At 39.5% G+C, this 27321-nt stretch overlaps 1 protein-coding gene across 1 annotated transcript; it reads right to left on the reverse strand.

Moving 5' to 3' along the window:
• Positions 1 to 1316: 1316 nt before the first annotated feature.
• On the reverse strand, positions 1317 to 22301 carry RNF103 (ring finger protein 103). The gene is made up of 4 exons (XM_007969980.3): positions 21094 to 22301; positions 18515 to 18654; positions 10355 to 10470; positions 1317 to 3331 (listed from the first exon to the last, which is right to left on the reverse strand). The coding sequence occupies exons 1-4, from the start codon at positions 21317 to 21319 to the stop codon at positions 1756 to 1758; spliced, it is 2058 nt and encodes a 685-aa protein (XP_007968171.1). The 5' UTR covers positions 21320 to 22301; the 3' UTR covers positions 1317 to 1755.
• Positions 22302 to 27321: the final 5020 nt, after the last annotated feature.

Raw genomic sequence — 27321 nt, forward strand, 5'->3', positions numbered from 1 at the left:
GGCTTATACCTGTAATCCCAGCACTTTGGGAGCCAAGGTGAGCAGATCACCTGAGGTCGAGAATTTGAGACCAGCCTGGCCAACATGGAGAAACTCAGTCTCTACTAAAAGTACAAACATTAGCTGGGTGTGGTGGCAGGTGCCTGTTATCCTAGCTACTTGGGAGGCTGAGGCAGGAGAATCGCTTGAACCCGGGAGGCGGAGGTTGCGGTGAACTGAGATCGTGCCACTGCACTCTAGCCTTGGGCAACAAGAGTGAAACTGTCTTTAAAAAAAAAAAAAAGAAAAAGTAAAAGGTGGGGGCAGGGGGAATTACTATAGAGGAAAGGATGTAAAGGAGGGGACTAAACCTAATGTATCAACTATGTCTGAGTTCACAATAAAAATAAAACAAAAACATTTAGATATAAAGGATATTTTAGGAGCAATTGGGGAGTATCGATTTTTATATACATTAGCTATTATTCAATGTTAAATTTCTTGAGTGTCATAATGGTATAGTGGTTACATAAAAGAATGTCCTTGTTCTTAGATATGTGATATATTTAGGGCTCAGTCATCATGATGACTGAAATTTATTTTCAAAAGGATCAGTGGCCAGGTGCGGTGGCTCATGCCTGTTATTCCAGCACTTTGGGAGGCCTAGGCGGGCGGATCACGAGGTCGGGAGATCGAGACTGTCCTGGCTAACATGGTGAAAACCTGTCTCTGCTGAAAATAAAAAAAATTAGCCAGGCATGGTGGCAGGTGCCTGTAGTCCCAACTACTAGTGTGAACCCAGGAGGCGGAGCTTGCAGTGAGCCGAGATCATGTCACTGCACTCCAGCCTGGGTGACAGAGTGAGACTCCATCTCAAAAAAAAAAAAAAAAAGAAATATACACATAAGAGATAGGAGATAAAATAAATATAACAAAATATGAACACTTGGTGAAATCAGATAAAAAGAAATGGATGTTCGCTGTACTATGTTTATAGCTTTCTGTAGCTTTAAAAACTTTCAAAAGTAGAAGTCAGAAAAAACATAATTTATGTATGGCTAATATGCTACAGTTGATTTTATTTAGATGAATGTGCTAAGTACTAATAAATTATTTAGTACTTTTTCAAAAGCCCACCATGAAATTCTTTCCCATCAAAGCTAACCAAGCTAAAAGGTGAACTGTCACTTCCAGCAAGTGCCAGCAACATTTTGTCTTCCTCCCCAACATGAGTCAAGAATCATGTTTGATCTACCTGTGAAATTAACAAATCAGCAAAACACCTATATCATTCAGCCACCTTATCAAAAAAAATTAACATTGGAAAATCTGTAATCTTCTGGTTTTAAAATAATTTATTTCATAGGTCTGTTTTAATTTCATGTCTCACAGCATACATTATTTAACCAAGAGGTGTTGGACAGAGATTGTAAAAAGGGAGGAAACATTTAGGATAAGAAACCGGCTCAATTCTATTAGAATTTGATCCTATCTTGTAAAGTCTTGCTAGGATAAATTTCTATCATACTTCTTTTGTGCTTACAAAAAACATTAACTTCTGAATTTCCAATGTTGTAAATAAAAAATTTTACAATTAAGTATGCATTCAATTAACACACAAGGCAACCAAATTCTGTCATCAACATTAGCATAATGTGTATTTCCTGTCACTGCACTAACATTAAACTAAACTTCAAACCACAAAAACATTGTGACTAACATTAAAAAGGCAAGCTGTAAGATACTCAAAGCTCATAAAGGACAAATTGCACATGGTTAAGATGGGACATCATTTGACAAGGGCTGGTGTTGTGCATATGGCTGCTTTTTTTTATAAGAAGGCCACCGGCAAACAGGGCAACAATGTCGGCCCCCAGCCAACCACATCACAATGCAATTCTGATGAAACACATGACCACAAGGCAACCCCATTAGCAAACACCCATTTTCAAAATTCTCTAGGCAAACAACACATTCAGTACAGTGCAGCATATCAGCAGGCCAAGTTAACCAATCAGGTTCCATATCTTCATTAGCATTATATGATCCATATGACCTTCCCTTCCTTTCATATGGGCTGGTCTGACAATATTTATTGGCACATGAACAAGCCTCAGCATCACAGTGACTTGCTCTTCCTGGAGAATTGTGAAGTACGCTTTGCTTATCTTCAAATACTTCCTTCTCACTGCTCAAAGTGTCTGTGTTCTCACTTTCTGAGTCATTTTCAGTATCTTGAGACCCCTCCGACACTTCCTCTTCAGACTGGACTCCAAGACATTTAAATCGCCACATTGGTAAGTTTTTAATATAATCAGTTGGTATCAGAGGGTGAAGCCAAAGGTCAGGAAAAGCTAAGCGCTCCAAGAATAAGTCAGGGTCTTCGTCCCAATCAGATTCTACAGGAAAGTTCTGAAAAGAAGCAATCGGGTGGAAGAGGTAGCTGGTGTACCAGTCCCACAGACTTGATAGCCATTCTAAGTTATTGGCATTGACTTCATCATTGTTGTTGTTGCGCCTTCTCTTCTTCTCAAAGTAATCAATTAGTAAACCATGTCCAAGGTATGTACTGAGAAACAGGGCTGGGTGTGAAGAGTAAAACATCCAGTCTGCCCTTACCCATGAAGCCAGTGTGGTTGTATTGGAATATCTCAACAATTTTAAGCTATATTCATAAAAGCTATCTAAGTAAGGTAGCTGTAAAAAGCCCAACACAGGTAGCCAGGAAATAATTAATAGAGAATTATATGTCCCTAAAGTGCTTATGAGAACCACAAATCGCTTGATGGTAGCTCCTTGTGTAATAAATAAGTCCATCCAAGCCATAAGATTAACTAGAACCAAGCTCAAAACAAACAGATCATTTACCTCAGGTTGTAATGAGCGCAAAAATGAATCCATGGCCTGAAGGGATATAAATTCGCCTGTGTGGTTTCCATATCTGTAAATTCCTTCAGGAGTTCTAAGTATGTATGATGGCATATTATATATGCCAATATCTGTCATATAACTCTTGTTGTCCCAATTTTCTACATTAACAAAAATAAACTCAACTCTTCCAGTAAACTTAATACTTAGTGCAGAGAAGAAAGCTGGGGGCTGGTCAAGGTTTGCAAATAGGTATATTTTTAACCAATACTGATCACTTTTATTCCATTCTTCTTTCAAATGTTCAGCATTATAAATGGTTTTGATCCGAGAAGCTGCATGAGCAGTTATCCATTTAAAAATGTGCTCTACTTCAATCTTGCGTCCACTGTATTCCTTAAGCATGACTTTCCCTTTTGAAGTACTTGTTTGTGGAACAGACATAATGAGTGTGGATCGGACCCAGCCTCTTCTCCTGCAATATCTATAAGAGAGGAAACTGTAAGTAAACAGCTAGGCTGTAATGCAATCAATTTATCTTCCCTGATAAATTTCTTTAGCACCTGTTCCCAAAACCAAATAATCTCCAAATAATCAAAAAGTAGTACCACTACTTGGCAGCTGTGAAAAGCAAGCTCTGTTTTTCTAGTTTGTTTTGTATTTCTATGTTTCTTTTTTTTTAAAATAAAGTGTATCTTATGTACCTACAACTGAGTTATGTGCTAAGATCCAGAAGATAAGAATAATTCATGCTCAGAAGGAATTTAAAATCCTATTAAGGAGACAAAACAGAGATAAAACTTTATATATTCGGTTGCTAAATAATGCAAAAGAAGTTCAAAGTTTGGGCTGGTGCAGATTTCATGAATGGTTCAGGAATTGAACTAGGTCTTAAAGGATGGTTAGAATCCAGATGGGTGGAGAAAAGAGAAGAAAACAGATTATCCTAAGGCTGAGTCATTGGTTTGGTACGAGCTCCTTGAGGGTAGGAGTCATGCTCACCCATTTAATTAACAACTACCACAATGCCTGACTGCTACAAAGTAATCTGCACAAAAGCCAACCAAGAAAAGAGCAACTGCAAGCCCCATATATGTTTGTATTCTCTTATTTCTTCAATGAAGATTAAGAAGGGGAGTATTTAACAAGAGGAAACAAAAACAGGAAGTATTTAGATTAAGAGGTTCACTTCAAGAATGATTCCCACTTTACAGCAGACTATATTCAGAAGAATTTAACTAAAATTCAATCATTCGTTTAGATTTATTCAGTAGGGTCAGGACTCTCTTCCTTTTGGAAACCTGTCTACTGACAGGTTCTTGCTAGGAGACTTGTGACATCCATCTCCCCTTAGAAAACTAGGTAATGAGACAAAATAAATATTAAAAAATGAAAACAGGCTGGGTGCAGTTGGCTCACACCTGTAATCCCAGCACTTTGGGAGGCCAAGGTCAGGAGATTGAGACCATCCTGGCCAACATGGTGAAACCCCATCTCTACTAAAAATACAAAAATTAGCTGGCATGGCAACGCATGCCTGTAATCCCAGCTACTTGGGAGGCTGAGGCAGGAGAACCTCTTGAACCTGGGAGGCAGAGGTTGCAGTGAGCTGAGATCACGCCACTGGCACACTCCAGCCTGGGCGACAGAGCAAGACTTTGTCTCAAAAAAAAAAAAAAAAAAGAAAAATGAAAACAGCTGTTGTATCCCAGCAAAGAGATTGTAAGTGAAAATATTTTCCTTTTGTTTTTTATTTTTAAATTTTTAGTTATTTTATTTAAGAGATAGGGTCTTTCCCTTTCACCTAGGCTGGAGTGCACTGATGCAATCACAGTTCATTGTAATCTCGAACTCCTGGGCTCAAGCAATTCTCCTGACTCAGCCTCCTTGAGTAGCTAGGACCACATATGCATGCCACCATGCCCGGCTAAGTTTTAAAATAATTTTTTGTTGAGATGGGCCTCATTATGTTGCCCAGGCTGCCTTTTGTTTTTAGTTTTAGCTCGTTTTAGTTTCTTTTTTCATGTACCACACAGAAGAGTTAATCTTTTGTTTTTACAAAGTATTTTTTTTCCCCAAAACCTACCATGTGAAATTTTTAAGTAAAATTTACCTCAATACAATTGTAAAAAAGACAAACTACCACATGGATATGTTTTATTTGTTACAGATTTGTATATGCATAGTAATAAATATCTGACTTCTCATTTTGCTACTCAGAATATTGATGTAAAACTCATAGATACTATGCTTTACTTAGCATGGATTATATTTTATTAAATAAGCATATTACACATCACATAATCAGATGAAGAGAGAAGAGTCTTGACATAGATAGCATATGGCTTTATAATGATAATATGACTAATTTTATCTCAGGGATTTTGTGATATAGTTTAAGATAAATGATGACAAGATGCTATGTTTTAAGACAAGGTTAGTGATGATTCTGGAAAACTGTCTAGGTGACTCAAAATCACAGACCGTGACTCTTAGCTTCTTGTTGAGTTGATTCACTTCCTTAATAAGACAGATTCCATTAATATCATTACTGTTTTAACTAAATGGTCTGAAAAGTATATATTCCTACAAAATAATTATCTTCTACTCAATGCAAAATAATAATTCATTGATTGACATGAATTCTATTTTTACCCTATCCCAAAAAAGTAACAAGTCAAATGCATATGGACAATTGTCTTATTTATATCTTAAATATCTTCGAGTATCTTTAACGTTTTCATTGCACATGATATTTGTGATGACACATTTCAACTCTTGGCCATCCATTTTATCTTCCTACTGTGGCATCTGATTTGTGTCATAAATTAAATGACAGTCTTTCTGACAGAAAACTTACTTTGTAAAATGAACAAGTTCTAAGTGCAGACATTTCTTCATATAAGAAAACAAACATATTATGTGCTTTCTTTTCAGTTCAGAGCTAAGTAATAATTTTATCATTCCAGATAGAATAATGTTGTATTACCTTACATCAATATAAAAACAAATTTGAAATTTTTTTTTTTACAATCTGAATAAATTCAATGACAATACCATGAAAATATCCTCTAGTTTTTAAACTAAACCTTTTGAGTTCTCTTAGAGACCTTTTAAAATCTCTTAGAGAATTTTAAGACTGAAAATGATAAGAAACATGGCTTGTGAGTTTTGGTCTTCCAGGTGCTGATGTCACATGCTATATTTAAAAAGAGCTAGGCTTGGTGACTTACACCTGTAATCCCAGCACTTTGGGAGGCCAAGGCAGGCGGATCACTTGAGGCCAGGAGTTCGAGACCAGTCTGGTCAACATGGTGAAACCCTATCTGAACTATACAAAAATTAGCTGGGCATGGTGGCATGCACCTGTGATCCCAGCTACTTGGGAGGATGAGACATGAGAATCGCCTGAACCCAGTAGGCTGAGGTTGCAGTGAGCTGAGATCATGCCACTGCACTCCAGCCTGGGCAATACAGTGAGACTCCATCTCAAAAAAAAAAAAAAAAAAAAAAAAAAAAAAAGAAAGAAAGAAAGAAAGAAAAAGAAACCTTAACGTTTCTGTTTATGTATGCTGTTTTTTCAGACAAGGTCATTGGCCTCCTTGGCTTTCCTGGCTCTCTCTGCAATCCCTTCTCTTCTCCTTCCCTGTTTTTTCCACAGGCCACCATCCCTGACACTCTTGCCATAAGGCTTCCTGTTTACCACTCAGCTCCTGCAATTCCCATGTCCTCTATCTTGTCTTTACCAACCCCCATCTCCCCAACCCTACCCACACATCATTACCACCTCATCTCCTATTTTCTCAAAAAAATTACAGAGTATGAACCTCATAGAAAAAGCTCTCTGAAATTGATCTGTTGGTTAGGGAATGAGAAGAGGTAGAGCCAGGCAAGGCCACTCCTTTTGGATATATGGGGAAAGAAATTAAAGTTGCTACAACTAGACAGAGTCAGAAGCTGCTCTGAAGTGGTAGTCCTGAATGTTCTTAAGGGAGCTGCTCTGGTTTGGTTACGGTTTGTCTGTCCCCACCAAACCTCATGTTGACATTTTCTTCCCAGTGTGGCAGTGTTCAGAGGTGGGGCCTAGTGGGAGGTGTCTGGGTCATGGAGGCGGATCCCTCATGAATACTTAGTGCTGCTCTCAAGTTAGTGAGTACTAGCTCTGGCAAGACTGAATTAGTTCTTGTGGGAATGGAGTAGTTTCCTTGACAGTGGGTTGACATAAAGCCACATGCCCTTCACATGTGGTCACTTCCCCTTTGACCTTCTCTACCATGTTCTGGCAGCACAGAAGCCTCATTAGAAGCTGAGCAGATGCTGGCACCATGCTTCTTATACAGCCTGCAGAACAGTGAGCTAAATAAATCTAGGGGGCCGAGACGGGCGGATCACAAGGTCAGGAGATCGAGACCATCCTGGCTAACACGGTGAAACCCCGTCTTTACTAAAAAAACACAAAAAACTAGCCAGGCGAAGTGGCAGGCGCCTGTAGTCCCAGCTACTCGGGAGGCTGAGGCAGGAGAATGGCGTGAACCCAGGAGGCGGAGCTTGCAGTGAGCTGAGATCCAGCCACTGCACTCCAGCCTGGGCCACAGAGCGAGACTCCGTCTCAAAAAAAGAAAAAAAAAATCTATTTTCTTTATAAATTACTCAGCCTCAGGTATTCTTTTTTTTTTTTTTTTTTTTGAGACAGAGTCTCGCTCTTGTCACCCAGGCTTGGAGTGCAGTGGTGCAATCTCAGCTCCCTGCAACCTCCACCTCCTGAGTTCAAGCGATTCTCTTGCCTCAGCCTCCTGAGTAGCTGGGACTACAGGCACCCACCACCAAGCCCGGCTAATTTTTGTATTTTTAGCAGAGACGGGGTTTCGCCATGTTGGCCAGGCTGGTCTTGAACTCCTCACCTCCGGTGATCCACCTGCCTTGGTCTCCCAAAGTGCTGGTATTATAGGCGTGAGCCACCACTCAGCCTCAGATATTCTTATAGAGCAACACAAAACAGACAAGGCAGGAGCTAAACAGGTAAGGAAAGTATAGCTCTACAGTGGGACCAGCATATTGAAGTCAGCTGCCCAGAGGCCACCCCAGAGAAGGGACTACAGTCAAAGAATGCAGCACAGACTTTTGGTATTTTTAAAACTCCAAAATCAAGATGATGACTCAATTACTCAAAATATGTGATTAAAACACTTCCTGAATAACACTATTCTCTGCCCACTTATACCCTGCATTGAAATTCTGAACACTCTTTTCTGTATCTCTAAATTTTGTTCTTCTATATCTCCATAGTCATCAAAAGAAGAAAAAAATGACCCTGACTAAGCACAGCTTCTATGGCAAGAACAGTTCTTATTCCAGTTGGAGGACTTTCCAAATGAGGAGTCAGGGACACATTATTGGAACTGGTACAAGTCACTGTGCAACAAAATCATTTTCTGATGAAGCTGAGTAGAAGTACTTTTTTTAAATAACAAAAACTATAGCTACAATCAACAAAAAAGCAAAAAGTTACTCAAAAAAACATTGCTTCAATTGTAAATAAGAGCTAGGATTATTTGAAGATGAAGGATTTAGAGAAAAACATCTGGAGCTAAGTTATATGTATCTCTTCACCATTTCTCAGCTAATACAGAATCAGAGCTTTTTAAAAGAAGAGCTAAACAAATTTGCACTAAAATCCACTGGACTGAATTATGACACTTCTGATGCACTCTGATTTACAAGATTATGATCTGTCTGCCCCCACCTAATCATTCTTTCAGTTTTTCATATTTAACAGATTTTTATTTTGTTTTTGAATTCTTTATTATCTAATAACATTAGACTTTAATTAATATATTCAACTTTATATATTTTTAAAATGTGTTTTTATTTGATATTTTCTAATATATTTATAAACTATAATGTTTGAAATATATTATTTAGTTCTATTGAGTTTTTAAAAATACATTAAGTATTTTAAAAGAAGATAGTGATATGAATACTGACTTTTGACATAAATTAAAAAATCTAAGTATCAGCATTATCATTTGTTCTAGGTATTGTAAAAATCAGTGAGGGACACAAAGACCTTTCACTTAGACTCTATTTGGAAATAGGATCTTTGGTAAATGATGGATGGAGATCAGAATGATTTCCTTTTCAAAAGAGCATTAAGACTTAAGCTATCTTGGACATTTCAACAAAACGTCAATGGGATGTGGTTAAGATTCTGTGGTTACCAGCCTGGCAACACAGCAAGACCCATCTCTAAAAAAAAAAAAAAAAATTAGCCAAGTGTGGTGATGCATGCATATAGTCCTAGCTACTTGGGATGCTAAGGTAGGAAGATCACTTGAGCCCATCCATCAGTTGGAGGTTGCAGTGAGCTATGATCACACCACTGCACTCCAGCCTGAGTCACAGAGCCAAATCCTGTCTCAAAAAAAGAAAAGAAAAAAAGACTCTGTGGTGCAGATGAGCATGAGAGCTTTGCAGGTAGATGAGGAGACTAAATGTGAGTTAAGAGATGCAGGAACTTCCCTCCTATTCCCAACTCCTAGGGGAACTCTACCATCGATCTCACCTTATATTACTAGCAGGCAAAACAGGGGTTCTAAGCAGAAGAGAAGTAAATGTAAGGCTAAGGAAAGGAGGTATAGTCATGGTTTAGGAGACTTTTCTACAACCAATGGGTTGCCCATTACAGCTAACACATATAAAGGATGTAAGTCAGGCATATCTACCTACATTAGAAACTAGCTAATATTGTGGGGTTTTTGACATATATATATATATATGCCTCCTCCTCCACACAAAACAAAAACATGCTGTATATGCTAATCTTTCATTAAATATTCACCAAATGGAAAATTAAATGAATGAATGAGTCTAAGTTATAACTTGTTAGCATGAGAAATGGAAAAAGAAGGCATTTCAAAGAAGAAATAATGGAATAATAAAACAAGAAATAATGTGACAGACTGAATACTGGAAATGATGACAAAAAAACAAAACATAAACAAAAACACCTCTGAGGATTCTTATTTGAGAAAATGGGGGGAAAACCAGCGAAGGACAGAAAAAAAGAAAGGTAGAAAGATACACGGATGATTAAAGAAAAAGAGAATGAATCTGATTTCAGATACTAGGTTTCAGGGAAAAGAAAATATCTAGGGATACTTGCAGAGCCAATGGAAATAAGCAAAGAAATGCAAACTAGAGGTCAGAATGATAGAAGATGATTTAGATCAGCACAGAGATATCACCTAAAGCTATGAAAAAACACAGAAGAGCCAGAGAAAGGGACAGGGAGAGAGAGAGAGATAGAGAAGACAGAGACAGATCTTAGAGTAAAAGTAATTAACTGCCAGTTTATCAAAAACTATTAATCAAGCACCTGTGTAACTAAGAGTGTGCTACACATTATAATAAGCTTTCAGTTCAAGCAGGCTTCTAGTATCATTGTCCTTTTCAAACAAGAAAGATGCTGGTCAGGACTCAAATTCTAAGAATTGCCTAATCAACTTACCTGGGATCACTGGAACAGTTAAATGTGCCTGTACGTATTCCAAATCTTGACACCTTTTTAACCATTTTCTCCCAGTGAATTTTGCCCACCAAGGGACTTCTGTCATTTGCTATGACCTATTCCCAAAAAAAGAGAAAAAGGAACTTGAATTACCTAAAATGGAGTCAAACCAACCATTTATATCAACAATATAATTTCACTTAAAAAAAAGATATTCTGTTCCCAGTTATTGTTTACTGTATCATCACATTATCATTACAATTCTTATAGAAGGAGCAACCATCCAATAGGAAAAAAGACTTAAAACACTGAAAAGTAAATTAAACTCTCCCACACTCTGTGGCACTTACAAAGAGAGGTAGGGAGTCAAAACTGTATTAAAAAGCTAGCCATGTTCTCCACCATATGGCCTCTTCTCTCTAATTAAGTTACACAGAAAGAAAATGGCCCTTGGAATAATTTCTCTTTGCTCTGAAAATTTTAAACAATAATCCAAATAAAGCTTACTAAAAATTTTCACATGTAGGTTCAACAAGTTCAAATTTCACTGTTTAAAAAGTATAATTATGGAGCCAAGAGTCAAACACATGTTTTCTATTAAAGGACGTTTTGACTAAATCAATAAATACTACTACTTCTATGGCTTTTTGCTTAACAATCATGAATGGCTCTAACATACAAAAATAATTACCATAATGAATTTTACATTATTGAACTTGTACTTCAAATTTGCAAGAGCTTTCAAACACAATTAGGATTAGGAAAAGAAAAAGAATCTTAAGAAAAAGAGGCCAGGTGTGGTGGTTCACGCCTGTAATCCCATGTTGGGAGGCCGAGGCAGGTGCATCACTTGAGTCCAGGAGTTCAAGACTAGCCTGGCCAACATGGCAAAACCCTGTCTCTACTAGAAATACAAAAATTAGCCAGGCGTGGTGGTAGGCACCTGTAGTCCCAGCTGCTCAGAAGGCTGAGGCATGAGAATCACTTGAACCTGCAAGGTGGAGGTTGCAGTGAGTAGAGATCGTGCCACTGCAATCCAGCCTGGGTGACAGAGCAAGACCTTCAAAATATGTTAAGACTTCTCTTATAAATGTCAGCCTTTCTAATCATTAATACCTTTCCCTTTATCTCCTAATCTTCCTGCCTTTAATGAAGGCAGAATTTCAAAGCAGATACCAGTAAAACCCAAAAAACATTAAAAACAAGACCATAAAAAATAACTAAATGGGAAGTTAAAGGAAAGCCAAAAATGTCTACAGTCATCATGAAACCATCTGTTTAAGTCCAGGGTATATAGGCCAAGTTTATTTTCATAAATGTTATATTACTGATACTATACAATTCAAAATTACAACATAATACTCTAGGGACCTCTAATCTTTCTGGGAGGAAGGACCATTTTCACACTCACAAAGCCTCCAGGAAGTGAAGTTGCAGGTAGGTATGTAAAATGAGTGCTGACAGTCAACTCCTTGGGAGATACAAGAGGTGGTGCAGCCACCTCATCTGTGGCCTCTCTGCTAGAACGTCTAACAAATGTCAGAGGGCAGCAGAAGAGACAGCACATGGTGATGACAAGTGACTTGAAGTGCCAAATAACCCCTGTGACATTCCACTACTATCCTCATACTTACCAAGACACACATGCATACATAACAGTTTATCACATAAGTCTGAAGCTTAATGAATACATATACACAATTTAGGGCATTAAGCAAATGGTTTCGATATTACTTTTTTTTTTTTTTTTAAGGGACAGGGTGTCACTCTGTTCCCCAGGCTGAAGTGCAGTCGCTCAATCATGGCTCACTGCAGCCTCAAATACCTGGCCTCAAGTGATCTTCCTGCCTTGGCCTCCCAAGTGTTGGAATTCTAGGCATGAACCTCTGCACCCAACCATGGTTTTGACACTACTTTTTAATGAAAATAAGTGGTCTTATTGAGGCAGATACAATTTATTCAACTACTCAAGACAGTTGAAGTAACCAGGAAGAAGGCAATCTGGGGACATGGACTTAATAGGTGAAAGCTCTTTTGAACGATGCTTATACCAGTTACCCTACCCAGTAAGTCCCTAGCTTTTACATTTTTCTCTGCCCCAAAGTACTTTATAAGTTTTACCTAGGAGGCCGGATGCGGTGGCTCACGCCTTTAATCCCAGCACTTTTGGAGGCCGAGGTGGGTGGATCATTTGAGGTCAGGAGTTCAAGACCAGCCTGGCCAACATGGCAAAACCCCACCTCTATTAAAAAAACAAAAATTAGCTGGGCGTGGTGGCGCACACCTGTAATCCCAGCTACTTGGGAGGTTGAGGCAGGAGAATCGCTTGAACCCGGGAAGCACAGGTTGCAGTGAGCCGAGATGGTGCTACTGTACTCCAGCCTGGGTAACAGAGCAAGACTCCATCTCAAAAACAAAAAACAAAAAAAAAAAAAAGGAAAGAAAAAAAGGTTGTACCTAGAAAATCAGGAAGATCAAACAAAGCAGACTGCTGCTGCCTCTTCTCTTTTTTTTAAATTTTTATTGCTACCACTCAAGAGTCAATCTGGTAGTTCTTTTGGTCAACTAATCAAAGACACGTTTAACTTATTTTTCAGATTCCTTAGGAAGATTAAGAAGTATGTGTGCAAGCATACTACCATACTCTTTACTCTTTGCCCTCTTTCAAAAATAACTCACTTTTCAGGCATTATCCCATTTCTTGATGAAGGCTGCAAATAACCCAAACATTTCAGGTCTGTGTGCAGAATGACACTGCTCCAAGGAGTTTAGAGGTTGCCTCGCCAGTGTAAATATTTAGTTCCTAAGTCTGGAGGCAGCTTTCAGTGAAGACCCTGTTCACTGCACAGGTATCTTTGAGACATGTGATAAGAGTTCCAATGTTAGGAAAAGAAGGAGGAATGAGAGGGGTTATTCCCAGGTACGTCCTGGTTCCAGCAGAGATAGCAGAAGTGAGTGAAAAGATTTGGGAACATACTCTTTTCCTGTGAAAAGAGGTGGGAACATACTTGTACCTGGGGCAGGTACAAGACAATGTTCAATGCCAGGGCCTTATTTATTCAGCAACCTGTTCTAGCATTTGTTTTTGAAGAGTCTAAGGATCCCTGACTGAGCTACACAAAAATGAAAAATCTTGTAGGCATTGCATGAAAGCATTTTATATTACTTTACAGCTATATTTATGCAATTAAAAATTTGTCCAATGTCCTATATAGTTATATAATTCAACTGAAGGTTTAGCATAAATTAAATCTGGTGGAGTTTAAATTAACCAACCACTATAAAAATACTAATATTTTCACAAAATAACTAATCTAACTGAGTCACAGAGCACAACAAATATTCTCAGCCTAATATATATACATATATGCCTTATATGTTATGTATTTTATATATATATACATACACACACACACAAACACACACACTATGTCATACTAGTAAGAGTCCCCAATTTATAGCTCATATCCTAGAAGGATGCATGATGATTCTGAGTAGCATTCATATGGCTGGTCTCATTAAAAGGAGAGACATTTTCCTCAGCAGCTCAGGAAGGAACACTGTATGTGGGGAACATTTTCAAAGACTAGAAAAAAACTGGAGAAAGTACAGCTTGAGTTCCAGGTCTGGAACAGACCTGGCAACACAGGCTAGAAGTGAAGCAATCTTTCCATTCCCTTTCCCAGGATATCTGCCTCTGGCATCCCCACACTTGCTCACCACTGTGGTCCCTGCAGCTAATATAGTGCCCAGCTCATATGGGTGCTCAATATGTCAAAGGAAACAATTTAAACTTCTTACAGTTTAATAACTCATTCTTCTAGTTCTGATTACACAGAGTCTCTAAAGGAAAGACTCTTAAGCTTCTGAGTTCTGTTATAATCAAAGTCCCTTCCCCAGCAACCTGTACCAAGATGTTTTCTGGATAAATAGTACTCTGCTAAGCAACTGCATATTAATGTTCTTGACCTCAGTCAGACATAAAGATGTCTAATTCAGTGCATTTTAAAATGCCCATTATTTAGAGGTGAGGTTTATCACTGATCAAACCATGTGGCATACCCCTTTTAATATTGTTAACCTCCATACAATAACATCCAGGTTTAGTTAAGTAACATAACTCCCTGGAACAATAAGAACATTGTGCTACGATATTTTCTGCATTCTCAGTATTTCATTATAATAGGGAGTCTCTACTTTCAAAATCATAAGGCAACCTAGTATATACACGCAAACTATATAAAATCATTAAGAGTAAGGACAAGTGATTGACAAAATTAAAACAGTGGTCTTTTAACTTTTTGTATTCTTACTTTATGAATTTATAATTTTTTTTACCACTACAAAACATAAGATAAAGTGGCTTGCTATGTGTTTCACCTCCACAGTAGTGTCAAGAAAGAAATACGTAATTTAGAATCTCCTCGAACAAAACTATTGTCTAGGAGCAAAGATAAACAAGTTTAAAATCAGCTATTAACTCTTGTAAGCCAAACAGGAAATATATTGATGTAATACTTCAGTAAATATTGACCCAAAGCTTTATTTTAAATCATACGATGCTTCTCACTGCTACAATTCCAGTGACATTAAATTCTGTATGATGTAACACAGCCAGTAGGCAACAAAAATGTCCTTCTTTGAACTATGACAAAAGTAAAAACAGAGAAATAGAAATGTTAAGAGGAGGATAAATCCATAAAACCCATAAATTATGCTAACTTCTCCACCTCAGAAGCCTATCCAATGTGCCATCTGCCTCTCTGACTAAGGGTCTTTTGAAAGATAAGTAACCATCTTCTATTTGTAATGTTATGAAGACTGGGGCCAAAGAATCCACAAAACTGTTAAATGAATAGCTAATGAAAGATACGAGCTTGGGTTAGGACCAAAGGAGAAAAACAATGTTAGAAATAACTTAGAAAAAAGAGCACTTGGTTCTTCATGTATATCATAGTGTGTCATTGGTAAAGATGTCATACGTACGTTGCTACCTTGAAAACTAAAATTAATTCTGTTCACGTTACAGAGACTATATTGTAAAATGGATCTGGAAAAGCTTTAAAATGTGAAGAGGATTGAACTGGCTGGCATCTGTGCATCTTTATCTATGAAAACACTTCTCATAGACTTAAAACAAATGACAGAGAACAAATTAGTCAGCTTCTTCTAAAATACAGTGGCCTCCCCTTATCCTCAGTTTCACTTTCTGCAGTCAACTGCAGTCTGAAAATGCTACATACAATTAGATATTCGGAGAGAGAGACACCACATTTACATAAATGTTATTTCAGTATATTGTTATAATTGTTCTATTTTTATTATTAGTTGTTGTTACTGTGCCTAACTTATACATTAAACTTTATCACAGGTATGTATGTATAGGAAAAAACATAGATTATATAGGATTGGTACTATCCATAGTTTCAGGCATCCACTGGGGGTCTTGGAATGTATCCCCCTCAGATAAGGAGGGACTACCGTAAACAGAAAATAACAACAATTCAAATTGTTAAAAACTGAATTCTTGAAAGTTATCCTTTACAATAGATTAATATATATGATCTGAGCTGAAAGAATGGCAAGCAATGGAGACGACATTTCTCTTCTGTTTCTAGTAGATATTTTCAATTTTAAGCATAGTTTTAAAAAAATACAACCCTCTTTTAAGGGCTTAAACCAAGGTGGCTGTGCTGATTGGCTTAGCTGGCTAGTTCACAGTGCCATGGACAAGGTTTCAATCTCATTCTTCTCAGTTGTCCTGACAGAGATTGTTCTTTCAGACCAGGCCAGCCATTTGACAGATGTAAGCCACTGGCCTCAAGGAACACAAGCCAGACAGTGGTGGTCAGTGCAAACCTTGAGCATCATTGGAAAAATTAAGTAGGTGTCCTACTGCATCATTTCCATATACAGAAAACCATAGAAATACATTCTATTTTTTAAGAGTTGTTTTTCAGCTATTAATACCTATGAGGTTTAAAAATATTTTCAGAGAAAAAAAATTTAGCAACTAGAATTTGCAATGCTACCATTTACTATCATTATTTGTTCTTCACTTCATTTGCCACCTTACCAGAGAATTCCTTGCCACTCTCCTCTCCTTAATCTGCTTATTTTTATTCTTAGTACTTTCCACTAACTGATGTTATATTAAATATTTATTTGGTGTCTGCCTCTCCCAGCTAGAATGTGAGCTACCTGACAGAGCAAGGACATAGCTTGGTATGTGTTTCTGGTATATCTTTAGGGCCCAGAACAGGGCCTGGCACACCCACAACTGCTAAATAAACTTTTGATGAATTCTGTCACATATTTATTACAGGAGCTTAATTCATGAATATCTTTAACAGGACATCAAAAACAGTAGATCATTTATAAGCCAAGAATATACTGCTAACTATTGAACCAGAATGTATTTGTTGTCTATAGGCAGCAGCCTATATAGCAAAAGAACTCAAGACTTTTGACATGGACCTTCTATGTTTCAAAGGTGTGCAACATCTTCACCATTTATTTCCATGGGATCAGTCAATGTGGATGACAAACATTTAGACACTGAACGCAGGGCAGTGGCACTGGCTATTCAATTCATCTTCAGTAATAAAATCTAAAATTATCAAAACCAGTGTCTTTCTCAATCAGACTATTAGAAATAAGTGCCAGAGAAAGGAAATGGAATAACAATATACTTATAAATTAAAGCTTTAAAAAAGTTACAGTTTATTTTTCAACTCCAATTAACACAGAAATAAATTAAAATTTAAACAGATAATGTATGGACTACACCTATACCCTCGCATTCTCTCCCATTGCTGAACTTAAAATTACTGAATTAGATTATCTGGAAGGTAAAAGGGCAAATGCAATAGGAAGGTTACAATAAAGAAAGGCCATGGATAAACAATGTCATCTCTGGAAGAATTCCCAAACCTCAACTCTTTAGCACAGAAGACTACTGTAATATTTTATCCTTTTTAGATGTATATGTATTTATTTGAGGTCATGTACAACAGAAAAACATACCTATTCACAATCATACTGCTAGTGACAGTACCAGACCTGCAACTAAGGTCTCTGAACTCAAAGTTTTTCCTACCATATTTGCAGTCTTTACTCTCAGAAAGAAACATGAAGAAACTATTTTAATTTTCATGCCCTGAATCAAACTTTGCCTACTCCAGGGTGAAATGACAAGAGTACTGGACAAGAAATCAGAAGATCTGGGTTTCACCCTGGTTCAATATTACCAACTAGTTCCATGACCTTGGGCAAGCTAGTTTACCTCTCAGAGTCTCAGAAAAGGTTAGTCTGATACAATTTCCAAGCTTCAGCCATTCACAGACTACATTAATAATTTTAGCCACATTCATGCTGTTAATTTACTTGATATGTCACTTTAAGTGAATGTACAGTTTTAAAATGTAAATAACTTTAGTCCTTCCTAAGCAAAATTTATGAAATTTACATGTTAATATAATTTTTCTAATTTAAATTAAAATATGTAAACGATAATACATGCCCACTTGCCATAAATTACATCTTGGAAAGCATAAAATATTTTTAAGGTCCTTCATAGCTCTAAAATTCTAATATGCTAATTAAGTCTCACAGTTTTGCTATCATAAAAACGAGGGTTAAAAATTATAATCTCATCATCATCAGCTATGTAATAAGCACCCCCGCCATTTTCCGCAACAGCTTCTCTATAGTCACAAAGTTGGCTATTTCCCTAATAAATGATTCCTTTACTTTTACTTTAGGGTTCTTACTTACATATAAAAATTATTCAGGTCACTGAATTGAAAACTGGAGATAACAAAAACTGAGAGAAACAGTGTAAATCACTAAATAAAAGGGATATATATGTGTATTTCTCAATTCAACAAAGGTCCAATAATTAAAATAGATTTGCTTCTGGGGATTCTAAACAAAAAGTTGACTCCCATCCCCCAACTTTCTCTTTCCCACTAGTCAATGTTCATTTTCCTCAGTTTCCAAAACCTTTTTAAGAAGATACTAGAGCCTCCCTAAGAGAACTGAGTTACGTGTGAGAAACAAGACACAAGTACACGAAGTGTCACTGGCTGGTACATACTATTTGAGTAAAAATAATTTTTTAGGGTTCTCAAAATATCAAATTATCACTGCTTTTCATACCTGAACCAGCCAGATGCCATCTTTTGTGTCTTCCACAAGCTCATAGAAGTGCATTTCACCACTGAAATTGGTACTAGAAACCGATTCGGATGCTTCTTCTTCCTTGAGAGCAGAATAGAGCTCACCCTCCATCAAGTCACCTAAAGAAAGGAAAAGAGTAACACTAATAAGATTGCAAGAATCCTAGATTCCCAATTTCAGTAATTCCATTTTTTAGACTGTTAAGAATCATGATATTGTACTTTCATTGTATTCTTTGGACAAGAGCTACTAGTAGAACCTGAATATACCCACTTAGGTGTCATACATTCAATAAGTATATAGTAAGAACTTCCTACGTGTCAGGCAAAAGCGAACAAAATAGACAAAAATCTATCTCTTATAGAATAGGGCTTATATTTTAGTGTGGTTATCACATAATTATTAGGAAATTACCAAATTTGTACCACTCCAAAAAGGTACCACTTTATTAATTATTTAGTTTTACGTATGACACAGGCTTCATATACATTTTTAAACAGTATGGCTCATATGCTTCTTACTTCTTTGGGAGGCCGAGACGGGCGGATCACAAGGTCAGGAGATCGAGACCATCCTGGCTAATATGGTGAAACCCCGTCTCTACTAAAAAATACAAAAAATTAGCCGGGCGTGGTAGTGGGCGCCTGTAGTCCCAGCTACTCGGGAGGCTGAGGCAGGAGAATGGCGTGAACCCGGGAGGCGGAGCTTGCAGTGAGCTGAGATCCAGCCACTGCACTCCAGCCTGGGCAACACAGCGAGACTCCATCTCAAAAAAAAAAAAAAAAAAAAAAGATGTAGAATTGGGTTCACAGAATTTGCCATCAGCCCTGCTTAAAAGAGCAACAGGGTTTGTATGACTTGGAGGTTAGAACTTTACCTGTTAGAACAAACTTCACATTCATATACAAATTTACAGTGTAAATTTAGAGCTTGTATCATTAAACAAAAAGGAAAGGAAAACACTAAAGTCAAATTATTTTAACTTTTACCTTAAATATTAAACAGTGAGAAACCAAGCACTGCACCATGATAGCAGCAAAACCATTCACAATAAACACTTAAATTTTTAAACCACTATACCATGACTTTTCTGCCATAAAATGTGTGATTTGAGTCATACTGGGTTGTGCGTCTTAAAGTTATATGTGGACTCCTAATACATTCAATGTGCCAAGTATTTTTAGTCCCGAAAGATGGCAATAATAAATGTCAAAAGAAAAAAAAAATGTGTGATCAAATTATTTTCCATAAAAAATGATGGCTTTAGTAATTAAGACACTTCTTATCTCTAAACCAAGAGAGTTTATTTAGTAGAGATCTTTTACCCTAGTTACTCCACTTCTTCCCCCTATGGTAAAAATAAGAATCACCATAAACCAGTCAGCAAACAAGGGGCAAGAATAATACACGATTTTATATTTTCTCTAACGAAATATTTATCACTTTTGCAGAGTGGGTTCCTCTCCTCTATCCTAACAGTGAGATACGAGTTTTATAACCCACAACCTACAAATATCCAAGTGTTAAACTGCTAGCGAGTTCATATTCTTGTCTATCACGCTACATGTCTATAGGGTACTAAAGAAGGAAAAGATTTGTCTTGTAAAAGACAGCTGACAGAAATACTTGAAACAACAAAAAAAGATAACCATCAGTTTCAGCTGCTCCCTACAGCAACGCAGAAAGCCTTTCTCAAATTACATTCCACTTTCAGGAAGTATATCCAAACAAAGATATACTTTGTCCAGCAGTGAAAAAAAGTAATCATATTTCTCACCCAATCCTACCAAAACCAACAATTACGAAAAAAACATTATTTAAGACATTGAATATTCTCTCAGCACTATTTCACTTATATTTCTCAACCCATTAAACAATGCAAGGGTGCCTGTGACACAGAAGACAAAAAAAAACTTTTTTTTACATCCAAGATGCAAATTTAAAAAAATCCTAACAGAAATATAATATAAACTCGAACACGGCATTTACACAAAATGCTCATCTTACTCAGACTTACTCGCCTTTTCAGACTTAAAGTCGGTGTACACTGTCTATATTCAAACTCATGATTTAACTAACATTCAAATCCTAGGCCCAAGTGCCTCTGATAGTAAGTATTCCAAAGATGTGTACCCACTCTGGGTACCTTATTATTACTATCGTGACAAATACTACTATTGACAGACAATGTTTTGGAGTTTTTCTTAGGTTTTTATGAACTTCAACTGACAAATAATGCTTTCCAGTTTGTAACTAGTTCATATTCCCGAATTTTGAGAAAATCACACAACTTAGTAAACAACGCTAAGAAGCCACACTTTAAACTGTCATTTTATGACAACCTTAAAAGGATACACCAACACCCCTTCAAGCAATTTCAGCCTCCTCCTCAAAGCTGGGATCCGCATACTTGATTGTAGAAAGCTTGGACGAAGAAACCTGGGCAGCTTTAACCCTTCCAGGGAAGGCCTCACTCTGAGGGAACAGCCAAGTACCAGGAGGTACAGGTCGTCCCCTCTCCCAGGTGGAGGGGACCCTAGGGGAAGCTAGATACTCGCCTGACTTTTCCACCAGCTCCCGGACATCCTTCTTCTCAGGCAGCCCTGAGTAGCCCAACCCTCGGCACTCCAAAATGGTCTTCAGCTTCTTGAAGCTCAGCGCCACCGGATCCACTAGCTGGGTGGCAAAGATGCCAGTTTCATACCACACAATGGCCTCAAAAAACCTGGCCAGAACGAACAGGACCAGGAAATAGAGGAGCAAGAAAAAAAGCTTCAACCACATCTTCCCTGGCGTCTCCTCTCTTTCCAGAGAGCTCGGAATACGGGAGAGAGAAAGGTCGAGGACGGAGGCCGCGGCTCGGTGGCAGCTTGGGCGAGGGCCCAGTGTCCACGCGCGGGCCACCCGGCGCCGTCACTGGCCGGCCATCCCCGGCGGGGAGGCAGGTGACGGGATCTGCGCGGGCGTGAGGTGGCGACGAGGGACGCAGAGGCGCAGAGCCTCGCGCCGGGCCTCCCAGTCAAGAGGCGACAAAAATAAATGGGAAAAACTCACAACCGCCATCCATTAAGCACTGAAAGGCGAGAGGCGCGGGGAGAGCTCGCGGGGAAGAACAAAACAAGGGACGCTTCCCTCTGCGGGGGTGACTGACCCAGGTGGCGGGGTCCGCCCTCCGGCGCCGCGATCTCAAGGGGGAGGGGGAGAGACCAAAAAATAACTCAGATTCGCCCAGGAGGCGGGGATCCGGGCGGCAGGCCCCGGCCCGAGGGGCCGTGGGGGCCGGACTCCCGCGGCCGCGGGTCAGGAGGGCGCGGCGCTCGGCCGGGCCAGGCCTGGGGCCCAGCGTGTCCTGCGCGGGGAGGAGCGACCGCCGCAGCGCCGCGCCCGAAGCCCAGGCCCCAGGCCCCGCCGACCGCCCAGGCTCCGCGAGAAGCACGGCGGGCACGGCGGCGGCTCCACGTTAGCTCGGGCCGGCTGGCGGGCGGCGCCTCTCAGGCAGGCGGGCACCGCGGCCAGGCCCCGGATGGGGCGTCGCGGTCTCTGCAGAGGGAATCGGTCTCGGTGGGAAAAAACCAATAACAGGCCCTGAGACTGCTCCTCCAGGCGGCTACCCGGCTGCCTCCCGGCCACTCAGCGCCCGCCCCGCTCGGATGGGCGGCGCCGGTCGCTGCACGGGTCCCCAGAACCCCCGCCACCTCCGGAGGCCGCGGCAGTAGCCTCTACAGCCGTAGATCCCGGCCGCCGCGGCCGGAGCTGAAACACAACAACTGACGTCGCGACGAGGCGGGGCTGGGGCGGGGCCTGCAGGGTGGGCCCGCAGGGGCGGAGGGCGGGGAATTCGGGGAGCCGCGGGGCTCCGGGACTACCCAGCAAGGAGCGGGAGGAGAGGCAGAGCCCCAGTCTGGTCGGGGCCTTCCCGCGGTGCCGAAAGTTGCCTGTCCGTACTTTCGTTGCGTGGTCTCCTCTTTTGCCCCGCCAATGTTTAGCAATTGATTTCGTCTGAGTATTAGTCTTTGGACTGTATCACTTTGTGTATTTTCTGTAAAAATAGAGCAGTTAATTATTCTCTTAAAATCGGTAAAAATAGAAATATACGTTTTTTGATGAATCCTGGTGAACAGGGAAATTTTTGGCACAGTTGGTTTGAGATGGTAGAAGGTTAAACCCAGAAAGCAAATGTTTTGCCCCCTCTTCATGAGAATGTGGCTTTGCACATGTGTGTTGGAGGAGGATTGGCCAAAACTGGAGTTAGCGTTATCCTAGGCCCAGTTGTCGCTACCAGTTATAGCCTTTTCCCTCCTTCAGCCTCAAGGGTGTTAAAAGCCTGGTGTGAACTCCCTGAGTTCCTAGGACAAAGGTTGTTGAATGTTGATACGTCCAGGTGCAAAGTTCTGGGTGCTTTATTTTGTACATGGGCCGGGCGCGGTGGCTTACTCCTGTAATCCCAGCACTTTTGGAGGCCGAGGCGGGCAGATCACGAGGTCAGGAGTTCGAGATGATCCTGGCTAACACGGTGAAACCCCGTCTCTACTAAAAATACAAAAAAAAAAAAAAAAAAAAAAAAAAAAAAAAATTAGCCGGGCGTGGTGGCGGACGCCTGTAGTCCCAGCTACTCTGGAGGCTGAGGCAGGAGAATGGCGTGAACCCGGGAGGCGGAGCTTGCAGTGAGCCGAGATCCTACCACTGCACTCCATCCAGCCTGGGTAGCAAAGCAAGACTCCATTTCAAAAATAAATAAATAAATAAATAAAATAAAAATAAATAGTCACATGGACAAGCATGCGATACCCGATTCTGTGCTTATAAATTTAACAGGGCTGAGCGTACTCTTTACCTCAATCTCTGTCAGTCTTGAGGGAGGAAGGAGTTGGGTTCATAAATTGAACCAGGTTGTCTTTGACCAGCCGCTTTTGATAAGGAAGGAAAACAAACAAACAAACAAAAAACAGGAATTACTGGGAAATGTGACTATTTGTGCAAAACTGTCAACTATCCGAAACTAGGGGTGACAGTTTTAGAAAGAAAGGGATATGATCCCGGGTCATGGAGCAAGTGAGGAACGGGAAGCAAAGAATGGACTGTGAGAATGTAGCCTCCGAATGGTGCCCATTTAAAATAAAGTGAACAAGGGCATTTCAGTGCCAGGCTAGTGGGGGAGGAGTTGGAAGGGGCTGGGCCCAGGGAGCATTGAGAATCGGAGAAGGAGGTGTAGGAATGCCCAGCCAGCGACTGGACACTGCCCCTGTGTCTTTAGCTTCCATGTGGCTTTGTTCTCATGGCTGGCAGATCGGTGTGGGAGACTCTGGTTCTGGAATTTCAGAATTCTTGGGCATGTCACTGTGACCCTGTGATGATACTGTTGTCCAAACCTTGACACTTAAGGTGATGTCCATCACCTCAAAGGAATGTATGTACTCGCTAGTGAGGAGAGACTGACCCAATCTCAAAAATACAGAAGAGGGATGGGCGGGGAAAGTTGGTGTGTGAGCTGAGGGTGGAACCAGTCAGGCCAGAGTTCCAAATTGGAAAAAAAACATTAGCATTAGAGTGTGGGAGGGACTAGAAAGAAGGAATTAAGGAACTCTTTTGAAATTTCTTGTTTGTTTCAACTGCCTCCCATCCCAACCCCCTTGCTTTGTTTAGTTCATGGTTTAACCCACAGGAGGGATAAAAGCATTGATAAGAGAACACATTGGGTCATCTGAATATGAGAGTATGGACAAGCACATTCTATGTTGGTGGGGTATACAATGTGGGTTAGAAGCCCCCTGTAAAATACAAGCTCTTTGGCACGGTAATCTGTCTTCGTGAAATTTATCCTGAGGAATAACTGGACATGGGCACAAAGATGTGTGCATAGAGTTTCGTGGTCGTTGCAGAGTTAATGCTGGAAAGAAAAAAGGAAGAACCCAAATATCTAGTGACAGAGGATTGATCAAATACAGTAATTCAAATGATGAACCGTGAGGCAGCCACTAAAAAGAAAAATGTAGACACATGGTTATGGACATGGAACCATGTCCAAAATATAGTGTTTGGTGAAAAAAAAAACAGGTAACTGAGAAGTTTGCATCATATGATCCTATTTTTGTAGTTATATTACAAAAAGACAGAGATGTATACACTAAATTGTTAGGTGTATTCGCCTCTAAGTGATGGGGTTTAGAATATTTTTTCTTTTGTCCTATATCTCTATTTTCTTATATTTTCGGAAATAATCATGTATTACTTTGTAATCTAAAAACAAACAAACAAACAAACAAAAAACCACTAGGACTGTTTTCCTGGTCCGGAGGTTTAGCAGCAGTGATTCATCCTCTGGGACTCCAAAGATGACAGGGGTTGGAGGTATGGGCTGTCTTCCCATGAGATTGATTTCAGTTTCCACTAAGCCTAGTTAGGCAGACTAATTAGAATTTATTTTCGAAAACAGAAGAATGTTTGAATTATTCATTTTCATAATCTGTTTTTCTAATAGGCTATTAATCTGGGTTATTGGTTTTATAGCTCAGATTCTGTTCATTTGTGGGATGGCTTAAATGCCTTATCATTTGATATTGTGGCAAGAGCGTGCATACTATAATTAGAGGGCCTGGCCCAGTGGACTAGTGTCACCTTGGTAGGCAATCAGAAGACCTCCTTAACCTCATTTTTTTTTTTTTTTTTTGAGAGTTTTGTTCTGTTGCCAGGCTGGAGTGCAGTAACGCAATCTCAGTTCACTGCAACCTCCGCCTCCTGGGTTCAAGTGATTCCCTTGCCTCAGCCTCCTAGGTAGCTGGGACTACAGGCACACACCACCACGCCCAGCTAATTTTTTTGTATTTTAGTAGAGATGGGGTTTCACCGTGTTGGCCAGGATGGTCTCGATCTCCTGACCTCGTGACCTGCCTGCCTCGGCCTCCCAAAGTGCTGGGATTACAGGCATGAGCCACTGTGCCCGGCCCCTCATTTTTATCATCTATAAAATGGGATAGGATGCTTACCCTATGAAGCTGTTGTAAGGATTAAATGAGTGAGTGATTGTAAAAGTGCTTTGAAATACACATTGCTTGTAATTAATTTAAAATGAAGAATTAGTTTTTGAATACATTCTATGTACAGAGGGTAAAAATTGAAAAAAAAAAAAACCCAAGAATTAGTTTATGGAAAAAAGAAAATTAAAGTCTTTGACCTTGATGAACGAGAGTTATTTTATTTAAGGTCCAAAGAGCCTTCTCTTTTTATTTCACTGTTATCAAAATATCATGCATACACAGTTTAAAAAATGAAGTAGCATTTCAGGGCTACATACAAAACTGGGACAACTTTGGGAATAAAAGAGGCAATGGTAATTAAATTATGCCAGACTAGGGAGGAAAAACTGAGAATGTCCCTGACAAACCCTACTTATAAAAAAACACATTGGCCAGAAGAGGTGGCTCACCTGTAATTGTAGCATTTTGGGAAGCCAAGGAAGGAGGATCACTTCAGCCCAGGAGTTCCAGACCATCCCGGGCAGCATAGTGAGACACTGTCTCTACAAAAAAAATACAATAAATAAATAAACAAATAAACCAGGCATGGTGGTCACCCTCCTGTAGTTCCAGCTACTCAGGAGGCTGAGGCAGAAGGATTGCTTGAGTCCAGGAGTTTGAGGCTGCTGCAGTGAGATGTGATCCCACCACGGCACTGCAGCCTGAGTGAGAGAGTGAGATCCTGTCTCAAAAAAACAAAACAAAACAAAAAAGACCACATCCACTGCTTTTCCCTACCATCTCTGCTTCCCATTCCTCAGAGACATTGCCTTCAATTATTTTAGCAATTTTTTCATGTTTACCTCTATATTTTCGAAGAATAGGTTTTTACTGCTTTTCTTGATTTTTCCATTTTATACATTATCTATTGATTTCTTACTATGGACGATGAGGAATTCTGCCTTTTATGCCCTCTATTCACACACCATTTCCCTCCACTCATTCCCAACATGATTATATTATATATTCATCTTTATATTAATATGCCCATATAAATCTTGTTCATAGCTGAACCATATAAGAAACCTTTCTTGTGCAATTGTTCATTGCCCCTGGAGTTAATAATTAACTCAAATTTTGGTTTGTTCTATTTTCTATGGCCCCAGCCACTTATTCATCCCCAAACTCTCTGAACTCTAAGATTACTCAGCTAACCCAAATCAACAGAATATACATTCTTCTCAGCACCACATTGCGCTTATTCCAAAACTGACCACATAGTTGGAAGTAAAGAACTCCTCAGCAAATGTACAAGAACAGAAATTATAACAAACTGTCTCTCAGACCACAGTGCAATCAAACTAGAAGTCAGGATTAAGAAATGCAGTCAAAACCGTTCAACTACATGGAAACTGAACAACCTGCTCCTGAATGACTACTGGGTACATAACGAAATGAAGGCAGAAATAAAGATGTTCTTTGAAACCAATGAGAACAAAGATACAACATTACTAGAATCTCTGGGACACAATTTAAAGCAGTGTGTAGAGTGAAATTTATAGCACTAGATACCCACAAGAGAAAGCAGGAAAGATTTAAAATTGACACCCTAACAGCGCAATTAAAAGAACTAGAGAAGCAAGAGCAAACATATTGAAAAGCTAGCAGAAGGCAAGAAATAACTAAGATCAGAGCAGAACTGAAGGAGGTAGAGAGACACAAAAAACCCCCCAAAAATCAATGAATTCAGGAGTTGGTTTTTTGAAAAGATCAACAAAATTGATAGACAGCTAGCAAGACTAATAAAGAAGAAAAGAGAGAAGAATCAAATAG

Source organism: Chlorocebus sabaeus, chromosome 14, assembly GCF_047675955.1.
Source record: "Chlorocebus sabaeus isolate Y175 chromosome 14, mChlSab1.0.hap1, whole genome shotgun sequence".
Lineage (NCBI taxonomy): Eukaryota > Metazoa > Chordata > Mammalia > Primates > Cercopithecidae > Chlorocebus > Chlorocebus sabaeus.